The sequence below is a fragment of the Ricinus communis genome, chromosome 5 (assembly GCF_019578655.1).
Source record: "Ricinus communis isolate WT05 ecotype wild-type chromosome 5, ASM1957865v1, whole genome shotgun sequence".
NCBI lineage: Eukaryota > Viridiplantae > Streptophyta > Magnoliopsida > Malpighiales > Euphorbiaceae > Ricinus > Ricinus communis.
This window is the reverse complement of record NC_063260.1, coordinates 11,730,851-11,749,658: the sequence shown is the minus strand read 5'-3', so window position 1 is coordinate 11,749,658 and position 18,808 is coordinate 11,730,851. Positions and strand designations below refer to the sequence as shown.

The window sequence follows — 18,808 nt, the reverse complement described above, 5'->3', positions numbered from 1 at the left end:
AAGCTCTCAACAGTAATTCTTGAGTTAATAGACGGGCAATTATAGATATGTTAATTACATGTTAATTAAATTATTATTTTCCCTTTAAGGTATATACAGTCACTTGAGTCATTTTTATTTCTATTTCGTAAAAATTTAATAATTCATTATAGCACTTGTTATGCACCGATTTTATTACACTAATCATTTTTCTTACCTGGCATGTCAAGGCAAGAAAATTGGTCAGCAACACAGTTTATTGTGCTTGTTTATCTGGTTGGTTCGGTTACATGCAATGGGGGGCCTGGTAGTCACATCAAGGTAATATATAGAATAACATTTTATATATATATATATTCTTTCTATTTCTGTTTGTGTATATATATATATACACACAAGGGTAGTTATGTCATCCAACATAAAAAAAAGTTGGAAAATCGCAATCAAGATTCAAGACCTAAGAAGCGACCTAATCCAACCACTGAGGATAAACAATTTTCACACTGAATTTTAGGCTCCTGGCTTCAGACTAATTACTTTTGTATATTCACATCCTATTATTTCTACAAAATGACAAGTAAAATTTGACCATAAATCATTAGGAGAGGGTTAGAGAAAATTTACACAAGGGTTTTAAAAGAGGACGAAGATGCTATAAATACATATATACATTATATATATAAGTGAAATTATAGAGCTTCACTTAGTCAAAAGATGATGATATTATAAAGTGAAATCTGTGCTCTGTGTATGATTCTTTTGAAGCCATATATATGATTAAGACTGTTTTAATATCCATTTTTTAAAAGAAAAATCCTTAGATAGACAGTTTCTCATTCCTTGATCCAGCTAATTTATTTTCCTCAAAGAAGAATGTATAGCTGTTAGTATCAAACTTGCCATTCTTTTATAACAGTGACAGGTTAACCATAACATTTACTTCACTGTCATTACTCATGCTGACAATTTGCTGAGGCTGTAATTTTATGGGTGTATTACATTTGTTTAAATACTAAATCAATTAGTTCTGTAGATACCCAATAGATTATTAAATTGCGATGGAAATTCTTGGAGATGCTTTGATTAAATTAATTGGGCTGAAATTATGGTTTAATATTATTTAAAAAAAAATTCAGTACACTGGAAATACAATTACAGGTTTAAGTGATGTACCCTCATCCAACATGTATATATTTTACGAAGATAATATTCCTCGAATCTTATTTGAAATATCAATCAAGACATTCATTCCTCTTTCTAATAGAGACAAACTTTTTTTTTTTAATTTTTTATTTTAAAACAACAAGAGAGGATCTCAATAATTCAAATGTATAGGTAAAAGTATGAACTCTTTTTTCGTGCGGGGGGGACTCAAAACAAGGCATCAAACAGAAAATTAAACTCATCCTACATATATAAAAATCAAAAAATTATTGCTTGGAACACACATATCCACTGATTACATAAGTCTATGTATATCAGTAGGATTGCTGGTGTTTGACAAGAGGGTTTACAGTGAAAAAGAAAGGTCAAGTATATTAAATTATTCAAAACCTTAGATATGGAGGAATTTACTTGTAACTTACATGACAGGTCAAATGGTAATAATCAACCTAAATGGCATGCAGGCCAAGTTGAAATAGCCTATCATAACCGCTTTATTACTCCAATTAAAAAGCTATCCCGTGATTCTTATAACTAACAAGTCTTCAGTTTTTCTTTATCTAGAAACCAAAAGTTTCGAGTTTGTATTAACAAATTATATTAAAGATTAGGAGAAAGTATGTAAGAGAGTAAGAACATAACAAACGACGACGCACAAAGTATAACAGGTTCTGTTAGAACATGGACATGGGCTGAGTTTTTGTTTCCAACAACGGCGGCATCTTTCTTTTCAGGGATACTGCTATTGGCTTCTTTTCCATTTTCTTCCTTTTATAGCTTATCTTATTACCTAAATCAAATTGTTTTTTTTTTTTTTAAGTCAATGGTATCGTATTTTTCCAGTGTCCCCATTCTATTATAAAAAGGCAACACCTATTCTGTGCCTGGAACTTAAGTTACTGGGCTTAGATTGGGCCTCTTTTTATATGCTAATTAAAGGATGCCTACGCTTCATTTGGGTTAGTCTACCATGGTTTTTATACTAGTTGGGTGTTGCTACAAGAGTTGTGTCCGAAATTTTAACATTTTGGGTCAAAGCCGGTAACTATTTTCTTAAAAGAAAAAGGAATTTGAGGCTAAACTGAGTTTGTGCATAGCTTTGTTATGAATGTAAACCTATGATAAGAAGAAAATTAATACATTGGTAGAGAACATAAGTGATAAGCAGAAGAAAAAGAGTACGCACGGGAAACACTCACAGGATTATGAATTCTTATTTGAAAGTTCAGGATTGTATGTACTCCATACTGTTTGGGCAAACAAAAAATATAAATAAATAAACAAAGAAATTGTGACACCAATCCAAAAGCATATTGGGATAAAAAGAAACGACTGCCAAATATCCATCAGTTACACACAAAATAATTAATGAAGATTGAGAGCTTGGAGAAATCATAATTTCAAGAACTCATCCTTAAACCTATTAATTACCACTAATAAGTAAACTAAAATTACCTCAAGTGATGAGCTTCTCATTACCTCTCTCTCATGCATCATTATTTCAAAGATAAAAAAAAAAAAAAAACAAAAACAATTATACAATAATTGAAATGCATCTGAATAGGAGAATTTAAGGTAATTAAAATTTTAAATTGGAACTCTAAATTCATTTTTCTTTCTATGTATTCTTACTTGGATTTCTATATTTTTTTAACAAAATATTACATAAAATACTTAATATTATAAAACAAATTTTATTTGTATTTCTTAAAATATTCAAAATATTTACAAATTTAACTCTTTCTAGATATCTCTCATTCCAATAAATTAAACTGAATTCTTTTTGGTTCCAAATCCCCTTCTAAAAGGAAGGGCCCATAGGATTCCCTTCAATGACATTGGAATGTGAATTTAGGTATAAAAAAATGGGTTGCTAAGAATTTCTGAAAAATAATATAATATATATTCATATACCCGAACTTTAATCAGTTTAATACTTTACCTTCTAATATAATTTTATAAATATCTCAATTTAGTCCTTTTGATATCTTAACGTATCTTTACATATTTTTCATTTAATACAAATTCTGATATATAATTTAATATATATCTCACCTAAAAATTAAAAATATTAAATGAGTATATCCATCTCAAGACAGAGTAGACCCATTAAGTATATATATCCAAATAAAAATAATAAAAATAGAAAAGGATATGAACAGAAATTGTAATTTTTATAATAGCAAAACCTCAAATAACTTAAAAGATATATAGATTTATTTAGAATGTCTTACATCATCAATTTATTTCTAATACAATTATTTAAAACTTTTGTCATCTTTTTTTTTTTAATCCAAGTAGAATATCATAGGGATTTTTTATTTTAACAATACATAAAATTGTGTAACACAAAAAACCTTCATTTTGGAGATTAGGTTTGGGAAATATATTTTCCTATTTTAATAGCTCAATATTAAGATCAAAGAGAATTGAAGCTTGAAGATAAAACATAATAAGCCAAACAAGAGGAGGAAATTGAAATGGTCGATAGAAAATTTTCTTACCTGTTGAAGCAGATATAATTTTTCCCTTCAGATTCAACTGTTTTAAGCCCATTCCATCTTCAAACAAAGATAAAGAAAGTCAATTAAAACAAAATCCCTCATGGTATCGGGCTTAATCTTTGCATATCTTATGCATAAAAAGAAGATTTGCATATTGGATTTACTTCTATGCTTTAAACAAAGTGGATTAATTAATCTTTAACCCTTGAAATTTCTAAAGATAGGACTTAGTTTCCTACCTGGTTTCGTAGGATGAAATGTTGATAATTTTTACAATCTACCATCTCATTCGCTTCAACTCTTTACACGATTTGCTTTCAACTTTGCATATATCCTCCCTTTTCTGATAAATTTTATGAGATTTTTAATTGTGCTTTTAGGGTTGATCGAAAAACTACTGAATAAGCTTGAAATCTAAACCTGCTTGACACAGAGAAATGAGCTCCATATATACTAATAATTTGCAGTGGACCTATATGCCATATATATATAGAAAAGAGTAAATATTTTTTATATTATATAATATTATTTAATTCATTACGGACACGAGACAAACGCCTCTTTGAGAAAAATAAATTTTTCTATTTTTTAAATTAATTATTCAATTTTCTTGTTTAGATTTGGATTTGAGTGAACTGTATCTTCTTTGTGTTAGTTGACTTAAGTCGCACCATTAATGCTGGGGTGGGGCTCAGCCTTCGAACCGTACGTGAGACGAGTTTCTACCTCATATTTGGAATGAGACCGTGGGAGAGTTTAGAGAGATGGGAGACCCAGTGTGCCCGATCGAGGCAGGAATAAGCTTGTGAAGCCTCATACTAGTGTGACAGAGCCCTTCCTCACAAAACTAAAAGGAAACGATTTCTTGTAGATGATCTTTTGGTACATCTGGAAAATATTTGTCAAGCAGTGGAGGAGAACTTTAGATAGGTATCAAAACCTTATGCACACGGATTCTTTTTCCTTCTTAAAGAGGAGGTGGGTCCGAAGATCGAAACCGGAATACTCAAACACAGGAATGAGACTTTTAAAAAAATATATATATATTTTTGGCTTAATCCGCCTTTACTAAAGATCAAGGAGTACACTTGTACTCCGACTAATAAGGGAATTTTTTTTTTGAAATTGATTATTCAATTTTTTTTTTAGATTTGGATGTGTGTATTTATTATTGAAGATTTTTTGTGTGTAAAAGACAATATATATATATAGAGAGAGAGAGAGAGAGAAATTTCAATATTATTCAAATTTAATGTAATTCTTTTAAATGAATATGTGTCTCGGACAAGGACTCTTAGCAGTAATTTTTTATGGAGTAAAAAAATAATGAGCAAATTATAAAGAGTTCATTTTTGACAAAATTTATATTTATGTATCTATAGTTTCAAGCTGAAATAGGTCGTTTTAGATTATTTTTCCTTATGTTAACACATTTTAGTTTCTTTATATTGAATGTGTTATATGGTAGTCCTTAAATCTTTACTTCGGGGGAGATTAGTAATTTGCTTTAAGAGTATTAATTTCTAAAAAAGACTCATTTGTTTCATGAGAAAACTAACACCCTTGCACGTATATATTAAATTGTTATTACCCAATAATAATTTGTTAAATAATTGAAAAAAATAAAAAATATTTGAATTATTATTATTATTTTTTTAAAAAGAACCTTTTGGATTTGAATCCAGATTAAGTAGTATAACTGTCAGGAGGTGGACCTACCATTCATGTGGCTGGAAGATAGTATATACTTTTATGACAATATATTGACCGTCAGATTTGGACTAATTACCACATGATAAATACCTTTCCTTAAATACTGATTAATCTATTCAAAATTTAATTGGTTTAAGTAACCTAATAAACATTTAAAATCTGTTTTTTTTTAATTTCTTAAATACTTTTAATTTTTGATTTAATTCAATAATTGGATTTTATTTAATAATAATATTAAAATATTTATGTATAATACATATAGAGATATTGAATAAAACTACATATTAAAAAGTGTTTAAATATCACAAAAAATATATGTTGAGATATTTATGTAATTAAATCGAAAATTAAAGTATATGTTAAATATGCATTCTGTCTAAAAGAAATATTTATACTTTTATGAATGTTGGAGATACTATGGTAACAAGGAATATAAAATATTAAAAATTATATTGCTAAATATAAATAATTTATAAGTGAAAGAATGTTACTTAAATGGTTTATTGAAGATATTTCAGTATTGATTGGACCGGAGGATGATTTTATTTTTAAGCACTATATGCTACCCCTATATTCTATCCATGCACTTCACTCTCACATTTATCAATTAGAATTCAATCTTTTTTACCTGTCTTATAACTGAATATTAATTGTTTATCTTCGTAATTGTTGTATTTATTTTAATTATAAGCACTTTTTAATTCAAAGATTATAATATGCTCCTTTTTTAAAAATAAATTTATGTATATACAATTTAATTGAAAATAAATTAAATGTATGTAATAAAAAACTATGATTATTATTATTTTAATTATAGATATTTTTTAATTTAAAAAAAATTATAGCTGAATTTTTATTTAAAAAAGCTTACATATAAGAAAATTTAATTAATAAATAAATTAATAAATATAATTAAGAATGTAATAAATAGCATAGTTGACGTGTATTGGCCTTATATATGTATGAATGATTATAATAAAAAGAACACTTTATAATTAATTATTATCTATTAATTTTTAATTAACAAATACTAAAGAAAGAATTTATCAAAAAATTATAAAATTATATATAATCAATCTTATTTATAGATTTATAAATATATAATATGTAATTATAAAAAATTGCCCGTGCAAAAGAACGGCATTATAACTAGTTAGAAGTTACGAGCATACGCCAATCCTATTTAACCAAGAACAGCCACATTTCTGCCTTCATGAAACCCAAACTTAGCTTTAGGCTTATTGTCTGACGTCCAATTAATTCTTTTATAAGAGCTTCTATTATTTTCCCCACCAAAACGAGCTCGTCATGCAAATCATAATACAATAAATTGGGGGGAAAAGGAAGCTCAGAACACTAGTAGCAGCAACTTAAACTAGCGATGATAATGGATGTATTTTTCTAATATCTAATTTTACTCGATTTTAATAGGACGGATTTTTAAAGTATATAATTAAATTTAAGATGGGTATGAGTTTAATTTTTTGATATCTACTGCAGAATCGGATAGGATTCAAAATTATATTTGCGGCAGTGGATATGCCTTTAATATTAATATTTTACTTGTATTTTTTTTTATTTTTAGTTAATTAATTTAGATTTTGTTAATTTCTTACTGTATTTATTTAATATTTTTATTTTATTATAATATATTATTTTCTTAATTTAATTTTGTTAATATTTATACATTAAATGAATTTATTAAGTGGATATCGGTTTTGTTATCCAAATTTTATATAACCACTTTTAGTTTATAGGATTCTTATTATTTGGTTAATAGGCATAAAATATGTTTATAACTATAAAATATAATCAATTTTGGATAAATCTGAAATATGCGAGCTGTATTAATCCGATTTGAGATAGATACAAATGATGAAGTTAAATTTTTTAATAAATTTAAATAACTATATATTTTAAATGAGTTTGATTTTTTTTTTTTTGGAATTGAGAATGAAATAACTTCATTATTCAAAAGAGACAGTTACATCCTCATTTAGGAGAACCTCCAAACCATGAAAGTACCGACAATACAAACTAGAATTAAAACTGTTAGCATTCTTAGCCAATCAATTAGCTAGTTTGTTGGCGTCTCTACTGATATGAGAAACTACAATATTAGTAGAATGACACAAAAAATGGATGATCTCTTCTACTATGGACAAAATTTCTCGGGGGAGTGTCGTTGCTATTGCCCTCGACTACTTTAGTCACCACTTGTGAATCAGATTCAATGACAACAAAAACTCCAATTAGATCATTGCACAAACCTGACAGTCTTCCTAATCCCTTCAACTTCTACCGCAACGCTGATCTACACTGCACTATCTCACTTTTGCAGTTAGAACTTTACTTGAAGCATCTCTACAACCCAAGTATACTTTTATGGCTGGTCATTCCTTTAAATAAAGCATCACAATTCACTTTGAACGTTCATTGAGGAGGGCATCTCCACCCAGGCTTACTAGGCGTTTGAGGATGGCTATAAATAAGCACTCGGATTTACTACGGTCTCTTCCCAATCATCCCTCAACTCTATTAAGCATCTAGCCACCTTCCACACTGTCAGCTTAGGGTTCAAATCTTCCCCCTTAAAACTTAAACACATTCCTTGCCTTTCATACTTCCCAACCGGTCATGGACATCGACTCCATATCTCTGTCAACACTTGCTCTTCCAAGAGCTTTTGCCGGACCAAACTACCAAGATGGGAAATTTGCCGATTGGTTACCGGCAGGGATAAAACCCATATTACTATCAAACCATATAGCCCTTGCATGAGAAAACCCAATTATACAGTGTAAGACAAATTCCTCCTCCTATCCACATGTTTTACATATTGGTGATAACGCACATTTTTCAGTGAATAGATTTTTGGGTTGCGAGGACGTTACTTAAACGCCTCCACACAAAAAGTATACTCCCCTCCCCAAAGGACCTCTTATTAGCCAAGTTTGAGCACCTCTTATTAGGCGGGTACCTTACATTTCCCATTTCTAACTTGGACAACTTCTATAACATAGATTTGTATTTATTTATTAGAACTATTAATAGATCAAAATTTATTTTGTAAAGAAATAAAGTTACCATAAAACTTTCAAAACAAGATATATATTTTATTAGTGATTATTTTAAAGAAATTATTTTATATATTCTTATTAATAAAAAAGCTAACAGACTATAAACTACAGATAAACTATTAAATATAAATAATTTATTTATATTTGGTATAAAGATAAAAAAAAAAAAACACAGTGGGCAGCACTCCAACCTGAAATATCTCTCTCAATTTTTCACATTTTTTTTTCTGCCCTCTCTAATAGCTCGCTCCTCCATGTCCATCCAATGACTCAGATATTACTGTTCAAGCAATAACTCAGATATTATTATATTGTAGCAGTGTAATCCTAATCCAAATGTAGCTCAGTTACTGTATAATGGAGTATCAATCTGTTTTCACTACCTTTCAATCTGTTTCTCGCGTCTCTTTGTCTTGTATATCTTCAAAATCCGCTATCTACAACCATTTCTTCCGTAAGATACATTTCAATAAGCGAGTGAGTTCTATTAGTAATAGCAATAATAATCGCTTTCCTCGAATTGCGGGAAGTTTAGAATATAAAGGAAATGATAGAACAGAATTTAGAGGTGATGATAGTGTGAGATTCTTAAGCGAATCTAAGTTTGTAGAAGTGATTGGAATAGGCAGTAGAATAGATTCTGTTCTTGATTTTTGCTCGGATTCACCTTTTCAATTATCATCGTCGCTGCGATTCTGGTAATTACCTAATTAGTTACTCTTGTTTCGTTATAGTTTTTGAATTATTGACTTATGTGCTAGTAAATAAGCATTTTTCTAAAAAATTTTGCAGGAATATTCATGTTAAAGATTCATTGAACGTGCGATTACAAGAAAGAGGTTTTGAAAAAGGTTTTATTAACATTTTATATGCTTTTTGTTCATAATATTTGATACAATTGACTTGAGCAAAGAAAAAAGAATCATCAAATGGAGATTTTTGATGTAATGTACTGAATAAACAAGATGAACATTGCATTTACAAGCAGATGAGTTAGAAAAGAAGGGCAGCAAGCAGTAACATGAACACATATAGTTTCCTTTGAGATTCTTGAAGAAAACTTGTAAAAGCATTAAGCAGTACGTTGAGAAATTTATGTATGATATGAAGTTGTCCTGAAGAAAATAAGTTGTTTTTCTATATTGATTTATTAGGTCTGGTTAAAGCATGACATTAGGGTTTTTTTTAATGATAATCTGTTGCCTATGGCGTTGTTCTTTTTGGCATCAGTTTTGGTCTTTTACACATCATACACTGAGGTTGTTTCATTAGCAGGCAACCAACAAGAACCAGCAAAGTTTAGAGACCTTCTGTATTGATAGTTGTTTTAGTTTTGTTTTTCATTTTTCTCACTCTATTATTATTATTATTATTTACATTTGCTCTAAAGGAAACCTTCTCGTTCTTTTCAAATTCACTGTTTCCTTGTCTTAGTTGAAAATTTTTTTATTAAAGAAAAAGAAACTAAAAAAAATATCAAAGAAAAAATGAGAACATTCTGGAGTGGAGATGAGAAAACCTGACAAAGCATTTTCTCTAAAATGCATGTGTTGAGCCATGTTTCTTCTTCATCTTAGATTACAGTTTTTTGGCATCTTTAGAAGATTCTTTTATATGTATGACAATTTGGCCTTTTGTGTAGCTGATTGCAGACATGATTGTATAAGTCTTGCATTATTCTATTTTGTCATTGATTTAATAGTGGATATATCTTAAAATCTGTTGTATTTCTCTCTTATTCCTTTAAACCTGGAGAAAAATTCTCTTTGGATTTCTATTCTTATCATCTATTTTTCATGTTTGCAGATGTTATTCCGAGGGTTTTGGAACATTCCCAGTTTCTGCAATCATGTTCAAAGGCTATTATACTTGTTTGTACATTCCTTGCCTATCCATTTCATGCTCGTCTTTTGATAAACATGAAGTAACATTTATTTATTAGAGGAAATGGTGAAGAATAATAATGATGACATCATATTCCATATAGTGAAATTATCATTCAGAAGAAAAATCAATGGAAATTATATGCTTTGCATGGGTATGAATGGTGGTCATTGATATGATGTAGTATTAAATCTGTTTACAGTTCTGTTCTGAATGCTTTTAATTATATTTACTTACAAATTTCAGCTAGTCAAGTGACTAAAACGTCCTGTTTATGTTAATATATGCATGTTGCCTTAGAAAGAAAAACAATTAAAGCACTTGGGTATCTGTATTCTATTTTGTTCAGATTCATTTCATATAACCTAGATCTGAGTCTATGTTTCATACATGTGAGTCTATCTTCCCCTGTCTGGTCTTTGAAGAAAGAAGCATTTGGTGGAAACATGGATTACAAAGATTATATTAAACGTCCTTGTACTGTATCCTATTGGAGATTTTCTATTTGCTATTCCATTGTCCTAATTTCTTTCCTGTCTTTTGCAATTCAATGGCCTGAGTGGCATAATTATGCTCTGACATTCTTTTGCTGCACATGCATGCATGTTTGTGGCTGTCTTAGGTTGCTAGTGCAGGATATGGCTTGGATCATCTTACAGCAATTGATATACTCAAAACTGTAAGATCTACAGATGGGTTTGCTGTTGCTATTTGTCTGAGGCCTTTCAGCTTTGAAGGACAAAGGCGCCAAGATGAGGTAACACTTACTAGGGGAGCTGATCTGACGTGTTTCTTTTCTTTGATAAAATAGGAAAATCCTACTGGAAACATGAGTCCGATTTAACTTTCACAATTGTTCTATTTGGTTTTCAATTAAGTTGAAGATACTATTCTCTAATGCCTGTGTAATTAGTTCCTTGCAATTTTAATCATCAATTCACTTTACAGGTGAAAAATCTGGTAGGAGAAATTCAAGAGTATACAAACTTTTGCATTGGTAAGTGATGTGTTATATATTTAGGTAATTAGGCATTTTGTTTGCTCTCTTCTAAAACTGTCAAACAGATGACAAATGGTTGTTGCTAGTTGTTCCCTGGACTTCTCCAGGATGCCTATTGGGATGCGTTGGTCCTTGCTAGTCACATCATTAGGATGGACCACCCAAGTGGCAAAGAGCAATATGCATCCTCTGTATAGCACCTGGTTGGGTTGGGATTATAGATCAGTGGACCCTCCTGGTAGGAGAGAGAAGGTTGTTCTAGTTCTCTGACTTAACAAGATGGTTGAGGTTATCTACTGGGCACCTGGGGCATCAGGAAACAAAGAGGTTTTCTGGGCTAGACCAGATACCTTGTCTTTGAGATCGTGAGGGTAGCTCTTTCTACCTTGACATTGGAGGGAGATAATTGATAGGTTAAATAACAATTGCTAGAATGAGAACTAATATCTGTTACGTGTACAAGATCTAGAGTTGATTTTTTTGAAAAAGGTAAGAGCCAAGAGAAAATTTGAAAGAAGGTTGTAGCCTAAAAGCCTATTTTGAAAGCTAATCCTTAAGGTTGTCATTATCATTGTTCCAGTTGGGATTAACTTGTGTTGCTAGTTTGCCAAAGTTCATGAGTTTTTATTTAATAACTGTTTAAGTTTTAATCATCTTTTGCTTTTCCATCAATATCAAAATTTTCCCATCAGTCTACTTTGTAATGCTACTAGACTCATAGGCTAAAAGCGGCTGTGTGTATTCAATAATACAGATATTGACACTGATACACTACTCAAAAAGGATTTGGTCACCCTAGACGAGGCTTTGAAGACTGCAAATACTGCTGTTTTGTTGGCCATGAATGCTGTCTCGATTCTCATCTCAGTATGTATGTCTCTTCTACTTTTTGGCTGTCAAAAATTCCTGCTGTACTTTAACTTGGCTATTGCTGATATTTTCAGGAGATGCACCTGAAACTATTTGCTGCACTGCATAATAATGTGAAGGAACTGACAATTTCAGAAGTTTTGAAAGTAAGGGTTGATGACCATCCCATCAATGCAAGTTAGTGATTTTAGTTATTTTAATTTTTTTCTTGTTTTTCTCCATTCAGAATTGTACTTGTGATTTCTGGTTTAGCTATTATTCAGCTAATTATTAAATCTTAAAAGTAAATTATTGAATTTGAATTTGACGGATGTGTGGATGCACTTGCACTTAGTTTGGATGGAGGGATGGGAGTGGACAAGTACAAGAACATGGGCATGGGATATCACATAATCTTTTGTTCGGGAGTTTAATGAGGTGGGAAAAGAAAGGATAAGAAGGCATTAGTGATCCCTTAAACCCCACTCTTTTATTCCCTCAATTTTGAGGGAATAAGAGTTATCCCTCCATCAAAGTCAAAAAGTACTTTTTTTAATATGTCTATCGTACCCTTGATGCTAATAATTCTTTTCCATTGTTCTAAGTTCCAAACCTAGGAAACTCCTTAGCCTTTCATTTCTTTTCTTTCCTATCTCTTGGAATGACAATTATCCACTCCTTTTCTATCCTGCTAAAAGATCCCAAAACATGAGTATAATATTCCATGTTCCTAGCTTATTATATTTTGTTTCTATTCCTTCCTCCTTTCTGCTTAACCTTTATTGGCTAATCAATCATGCACAGATTCTGGAAAGCCACAAAGAAGCGAAAATTGGATTTGGAGCTGGTAACAGCGTTAAAAGTTCGATTTTAGAAGCTCTATATGACTGCCCTTTTATCGGAGCTGGTCTAGAGGTATGATTAAAGTTCATTTCAGTGGAGACACGTGAAGTTCTGACTTGACTGGTTTAACAAATGCAAACTGCATATTGTTTATCCTAGAAAACTATGGCTTTCTTCTTGTTTCCTTGCTGATAGACATTTTAAAAATAACTTTTCTTATCTCAAGTCATTGTTTCTAGGATTAAATTATCATTCTTTCTTGTGGCATATATATACTCCAAGATTTCGTCCTATCCCTAATTTTTTTTTCTATTTGTTTATTGTTTACAGAACTCAAATGGCATCATTATATGCAATATTGCAAGTTCAGATTTTATTGAAAATAGAGATGTAGATTCCTCTTTGCTTACTTTTCATCAAACTGCAAAATACATGGGGGAAATTATTATTTCTTCAGCTCATGAGCCTAATCTGGATAGCAACATGATTGTAACAACTATTATTATGCTGAGGTAAGAATCTTTATTGATAAGATGCTAAGAGATTGGCCCTTATTTCTCAGTTGGTATCGGTTAGATGATTTCATATCCTTTGATATGCTCTGCTGTATCCCTAAAGTGTTTTATTGGCAATCATTATTTATTCGATTTTATTCAGGTTATCAATTTGTTTCCAATTTTACTAATAATCTCAACCTAGTATTGACATGTGAAAATAAATCCTAATCTCACAACATTGAGAACTTTTTTAGGCAGTCTTTTTCTTCTAGATGCAGTTACACAATGATTATGAAAGTATAATAATGGCTGGTTTGTGCAATGTGACGCAGGTGCATACACTTTACCAGTAATGCTATTTTGAGTACTAAGTTCGTCCTAGTTTATTGTAGTCAACAATATAGTCATGTGACTAGCATGCAAAGTTAGATGAATGCTTTTGATTAAATAGGGTTAAGGCTGAGAATTATTATCTGATCCAGCTCTAGTATAGATATTCTTTTATGACTATATTTCCTACAATTATTTCTCAACACAATTAAAGTTAGAGCTTTACTCTAAAACCTCATGTTCTTCTGAGGTTCAAGTCTCAATCTAGCCGTCTTTGATATAGAATTCTGACCTTACAACTACTGCCAGATCTCAATACTTTTTGTTGCTATTGTTATTATTGTTTCATTATTTATTCTTAGGTGTTTGGTATTTGATTTAGTTGTGGCACTTCCTGGCTGCATCAAGTGCTTACTGATGCTGACAAGAACTCTCATCCTCATTTCCAGTGACTTAAATATGCTTAACTTCTCTCTAATGTTGCGTTGTAAATCTTAATGTAATTACCAGCTGCAGAGAAATACAAACTCATCAGAGAAGTAGCTTGCTGTCCAGACTGGCCCAGCATTTCCCCTTTGTTTCTAAACTTTTGAGGAGGCAACATCAAAAATCAAATGATAATGAAGGAGTCAATGAACCCAAACATGCACAACTTTCGACAGAGACAAATTTACCAGAACTGACTGCAATGGAAAGTAGAAATTCTGCAGAAGAAATAGCTGAAGGTACAGACAAACACTCTGAGGAATGTAAAACACAACCAAGCAGAAATTACTATGATCTCTACAGTTCAAGGTAGATCTGGTTGTTTCTACCTCTTAGCTTTCTTTTCCATTTTTTTGTCTGCCACACATAATGCACCATTTTTTCCAAGTTTTGAATTTTGTTTTTTTGCTATGTTGTGAGTTACAGTAATGAAGCTAAAGAAAATGAGTTGGTCTCATTAGATGCTAGGACCAGTTCTTACAATGAAATTACTGAAGGTAGCACAAAAGGTTAATCTCAGTTATAGTTGATTCATTTCTCTTCACTTTTGCCCGTCAAAGCACCTGGCACTGGCAGTGGGTTTGCATTATGGTTTATTATCTAATCATGTTTACATGATTTTCTGCAGAAACTCCTGCTCTTCAGAGGGAGCCACTCATTAGTTGGAACTTGGGACCGGGATACCAGATTGCACAAGAGTGGGCCAGAGAAAGGGCTGGCGATACTTCAATACTTGATACTCTAAGCATCTTCCGCCTCCCAGTCGGTGTAAGGTCTCCAGAAGAGTCTAAGGAGGGTCTGAATTTCTTACATGCTGCGGATTTCCAAGAGCCAAAAACTGTGGGAGTTGTTAAAGAACAAAAGCATGTTAGTTCCAGTATCTCTTCTTGGGGTGCATTAAGTGATGCAGGTTTTGTATTAGTAAGGGATTTTTATAATAATGCTTCTACAATGTTAAAGAGTAGGAATGCTGATGCACCCAAAAAGCAAGGAGTTCTCTCTGTTCGTGCTGCATCTATGCTGGTAATCTACTAATTCCTGTTTTTTTGGGTTGCATGCGAAGCCCTTAGATCGATTAAGTTTGGTGACTTGACTTCAATATTAAGCTGCAAAGTCACTATTCTATTAGTTGGATGACAAAAATTTCTACTCCACTGTTGTTATAATAAGATTAATATATCCTTCTTCTGAGTATTATACTTGAATTAATTAAGATGTTATGCTTATGGTTTTCTTTAGAAGGGTGCATGAGGATTGGCGAGCTCGTTTACAATAGCATAGGCTTTCATTCACTTTTTCTTTTCTTTTGATTGCAATTGGTTGCTTATCCTTATTTTTGATGTGGCCATTTTTTCCCTGTTAGTATAAGCCTTTTATTCTCATGCTCAAATCTTTGAATCTTTCTTCAGAGAATAAAAATCTCTTAGATGCATCAGGCCAGCGATCTAGGACAGATTTATGTTAAGCTGTTCTACATGTAATCTCGGGGAAAAATAAAGGTTTGAAACTGATATTTTTGATCTGATGTAGGAAAGAAACAAAGAAATGATAGAAAAATCTCAAAGAAAAGGGAGTCACACCTCAGGGTGTAAGGCTTCACATCCGGGGTCAAATCGGGTTGCAGAATTCTAAATAGCAAAAACTGCCGTTAATTTATTAAGCAAAACTTTGAAAAAAACTACTAGAACAAAAGGTATTTATAGGAATAGAGTAATTCTAAAACCATGAGGAATAGGACTCAAAACTTGTCGTAAAGACTCCTACACTGAGTTTCCAGCAAAGGTGAATTCACAACATTACCCCTACTCCCTAAATGTGATTTCCACGCCTTGTGTCCTTCGTTGGGGTGTGCCCTTAAGATCACAAAGAGAGGGAATAATCAACCACCAACTTCCTGTAGGAAGGACAATTGTTAAGTCGTGGATACTCTTACTGTCCCATCCAAAAAAAATAAATAAATGAATGAGAAGAAAACCATTGGACCTTTAGAGGCAATTGTAAACCCGAGATTTATACTTTCCTTCCTGCTGCGCTATAAGTGAACTTAATCCATCTTTTTAGCATTCCATAACTTCTATTCTGATTCTCTAGCTTCATACAGGAAGCTGAGCGAGACTTCCCAAAAAAGTGGAATCCTGTTACAGAGATGCAGTATAGAGGAGGGGTCTACAGGGGGCGGTGCCAAGGTGGTCTTCCTGAAGGAAAGGTACAAACTTTGGGATGATGTTTAATTTGCTAGTGGTTAAAATAATAAACCTAATCAATTTATGTAGGGCCAACTTATCCTTGAAGATGGAAGCATATATGATGGGATGTGGCGTTATGGTAAGAGATATGGTCCAGGTGCATTCTACTTCAGCAATGGAGATGTGTTCCAGGGATCATGGAGGGATGACATGATGCATGGCAAGGTTTGTTACCTTTTACTTGTTAACTTGAGTGACAGCATTCACAATAGCATGGGCCAATTCGATTAACTTCATCATTGAAATCAGCACTACATATAAATTATTGTACATATATCCCTTTTCCTTTCTGGACAGAAAGTGGATATCGTGACTATAAGTCTAAAAAGGCAAAAATAAAGGAAGGAATTCAAGTTTAGAGTGGAATACTTCAACCCAGCTAAAAAAAAAACAAACTGAGATCAAACAAACCTGATGTAAATCAACTGAAACAGAGGGTTAGTTCAAGAGTTATGGAAGCCTACAAACAGAATAAGCATCAATGTTTGATGAAAATGTTTCTTAGAATGATCACTATAAGACATTGAGCGCCAAAGCATTACTCCTGCTAAGCTAGAAGCACAGTAATTTTCTACAGAACCAGAGAGAGTAGGAAGATTCCTCAAGCTAAGAGGTGATCCAACAACCAGATCCATTCCTGATGCTAAAGACCTTGAGCTATCCTTTTAGTTTATTGTTGTCTTTAAGAAATTACTCTTGTTTTTGCTCAGTACAACCTAATTTTGGACTTTTTCTATAGTCTTGAAGACTCAGATGAAAGATCAAATTACTTTCACTGCAAGAAAATTAGAAGACTGGCAAAAGACCCATTAAAAGTCTTGAAAGACTCCAAAATTGAAGTTTCTAAGGCTAGAAACTATAGGAGACTATGAAACTTAATACACAAGAGAATAGGAAAGAGGGGCATCACCAGCCTATAACCTGAGAGAGCTTCTTGGAGAGTGAGAGAGAGAAAGGGTGTTTTCAATAACTTTACAAATCAAAATAAATACATGGGATTCTTTTGGGACATGAGATTATAATTTTCTTGATACACTATGCTCAATAGAGTGGTAATTGTTAACGTGGTAGACATAGATTTCTATATGTACTGTGATTTTTTTTTTTGTAGAGTTAATTCAATAGCGAGTAGCTTTACTCTTGAACAAACATACATGTATACATATTTGAGAAAAAAACATCTGTATGTATTAAACCATTTTCATGTATAATTGTAATGTGCGCTATCGGGCGCCTTGTGGCTTTGTATGTTTTCCACAAGTATTAGTTTTTACTGTTAAGTGCAATTTTTTTCCTCAAGTCTCCTGCTCGATCAGTTTGAAGGGAACTTTTGTTATTGTCAAGGAATAAATGATTTTTATTTTATAAACTCTAGATGGTTAGATTTCTGTTATCATGTAGGGTTGGTTTTATTTCCACACTGGAGATCGATGGTTTGCGAATTTTTGGAAGGGAAAGGCTAATGGTGAAAGCCGCTTCTATTCAAAGTCCGGTAAAGTGTTTTTCGGCCATTTCCGAGATGGATGGCGACATGGTCACTTTCTTTGTATTGATGTGGATGGAGAAAGGTCAGTAGTCATTATGGATGCCTCTCTTTTCCTTCCAAATGTAGATTTTAGGGAGAGAGAGAGAGAAGAGGGAGAAGATAAAGGAACCACTAATCGACCTTAAAAAAACAATTAATTGCCAAGGTGTTCACTTCTATTTGATGTGGGACCATAGGTTCTTATGTTACAGTTTTGGCATGCATATATTGGTTTCAATTACTGATTTCAGATTTAACACAACACTTGCTGTTAAAATAATTATTCTATTTGGTTACACACCATGCAGCTCCAGTTACGTGATATATTATTCAATCAATTCTTCATTTTACAGGTGTGTTGAGATATGGGATGAGGGTGTTCTTATGAGCCGGAAGAAACTCCACTCAGATACTGATTCTGGATAAGTATTATCTAATTTTAATTTATTTTTTCACTTGTTTGTATATCCTTCAATTATTTTACTTTTGACTTTGTTTTATGTACAGTAGAGCATATTGAAAGTTTTGAACATGCACTTTTAGAATTCTTGTTCTGTGAATCTCGCGCTTGAGTGTTACTTTCCTTCTTTATCCGCTAAAGGGTCTTGACCCTTATGCTTTGTTTTGTTTCTGAGGGAAGTAAAAGGGAAGTGAAACGGTCTAATGTCCTCTGTTTGGGTATATGAATGAGGAAAGAAAATCTCCTAT

General features: G+C 32.0%; 1 protein-coding gene and 1 long non-coding RNA gene across 8 annotated transcripts; one reads left to right on the top strand and one right to left on the bottom strand.

The window, feature by feature from the left end:
- Positions 1 to 1,478: 1,478 nt before the first annotated feature.
- Positions 1,479 to 4,081, bottom strand: LOC107261468. The gene is made up of 3 exons (XR_001535406.2): positions 3,887 to 4,081; positions 3,648 to 3,704; positions 1,479 to 2,390 (listed from the first exon to the last, which is right to left on the bottom strand). It is a non-coding gene; the product is annotated as an uncharacterized LOC107261468 (long non-coding RNA).
- Positions 4,082 to 8,445: 4,364 nt separating this feature from the next.
- LOC8283307 (protein ACCUMULATION AND REPLICATION OF CHLOROPLASTS 3, chloroplastic) lies at positions 8,446 to 18,645 on the top strand. Of its 7 annotated transcripts, XM_015720984.3 has the most exons (17): positions 8,499 to 9,138; positions 9,233 to 9,291; positions 10,247 to 10,311; positions 10,947 to 11,081; positions 11,273 to 11,321; positions 12,079 to 12,191; positions 12,269 to 12,340; positions 12,978 to 13,088; positions 13,347 to 13,528; positions 14,354 to 14,638; positions 14,756 to 14,838; positions 14,958 to 15,196; positions 15,290 to 15,352; positions 16,431 to 16,535; positions 16,603 to 16,740; positions 17,977 to 18,143; positions 18,454 to 18,645. In XM_015720984.3, the coding sequence occupies exons 1-17, from the start codon at positions 8,798 to 8,800 to the stop codon at positions 18,524 to 18,526; spliced, it is 2,280 nt and encodes a 759-aa protein (XP_015576470.2). In that variant the 5' UTR covers positions 8,499 to 8,797; the 3' UTR covers positions 18,527 to 18,645. The 7 variants fall into 7 exon arrangements, with proteins under 7 accessions (XP_025013608.2, XP_015576469.2, XP_015576468.2 ...); XM_015720983.3 differs by having other exon boundaries at positions 8,497 to 9,138; positions 9,233 to 9,279; positions 14,958 to 15,352; XM_015720982.3 differs by having other exon boundaries at positions 8,498 to 9,138; positions 14,756 to 14,826; positions 14,958 to 15,352.
- Positions 18,646 to 18,808: the final 163 nt, after the last annotated feature.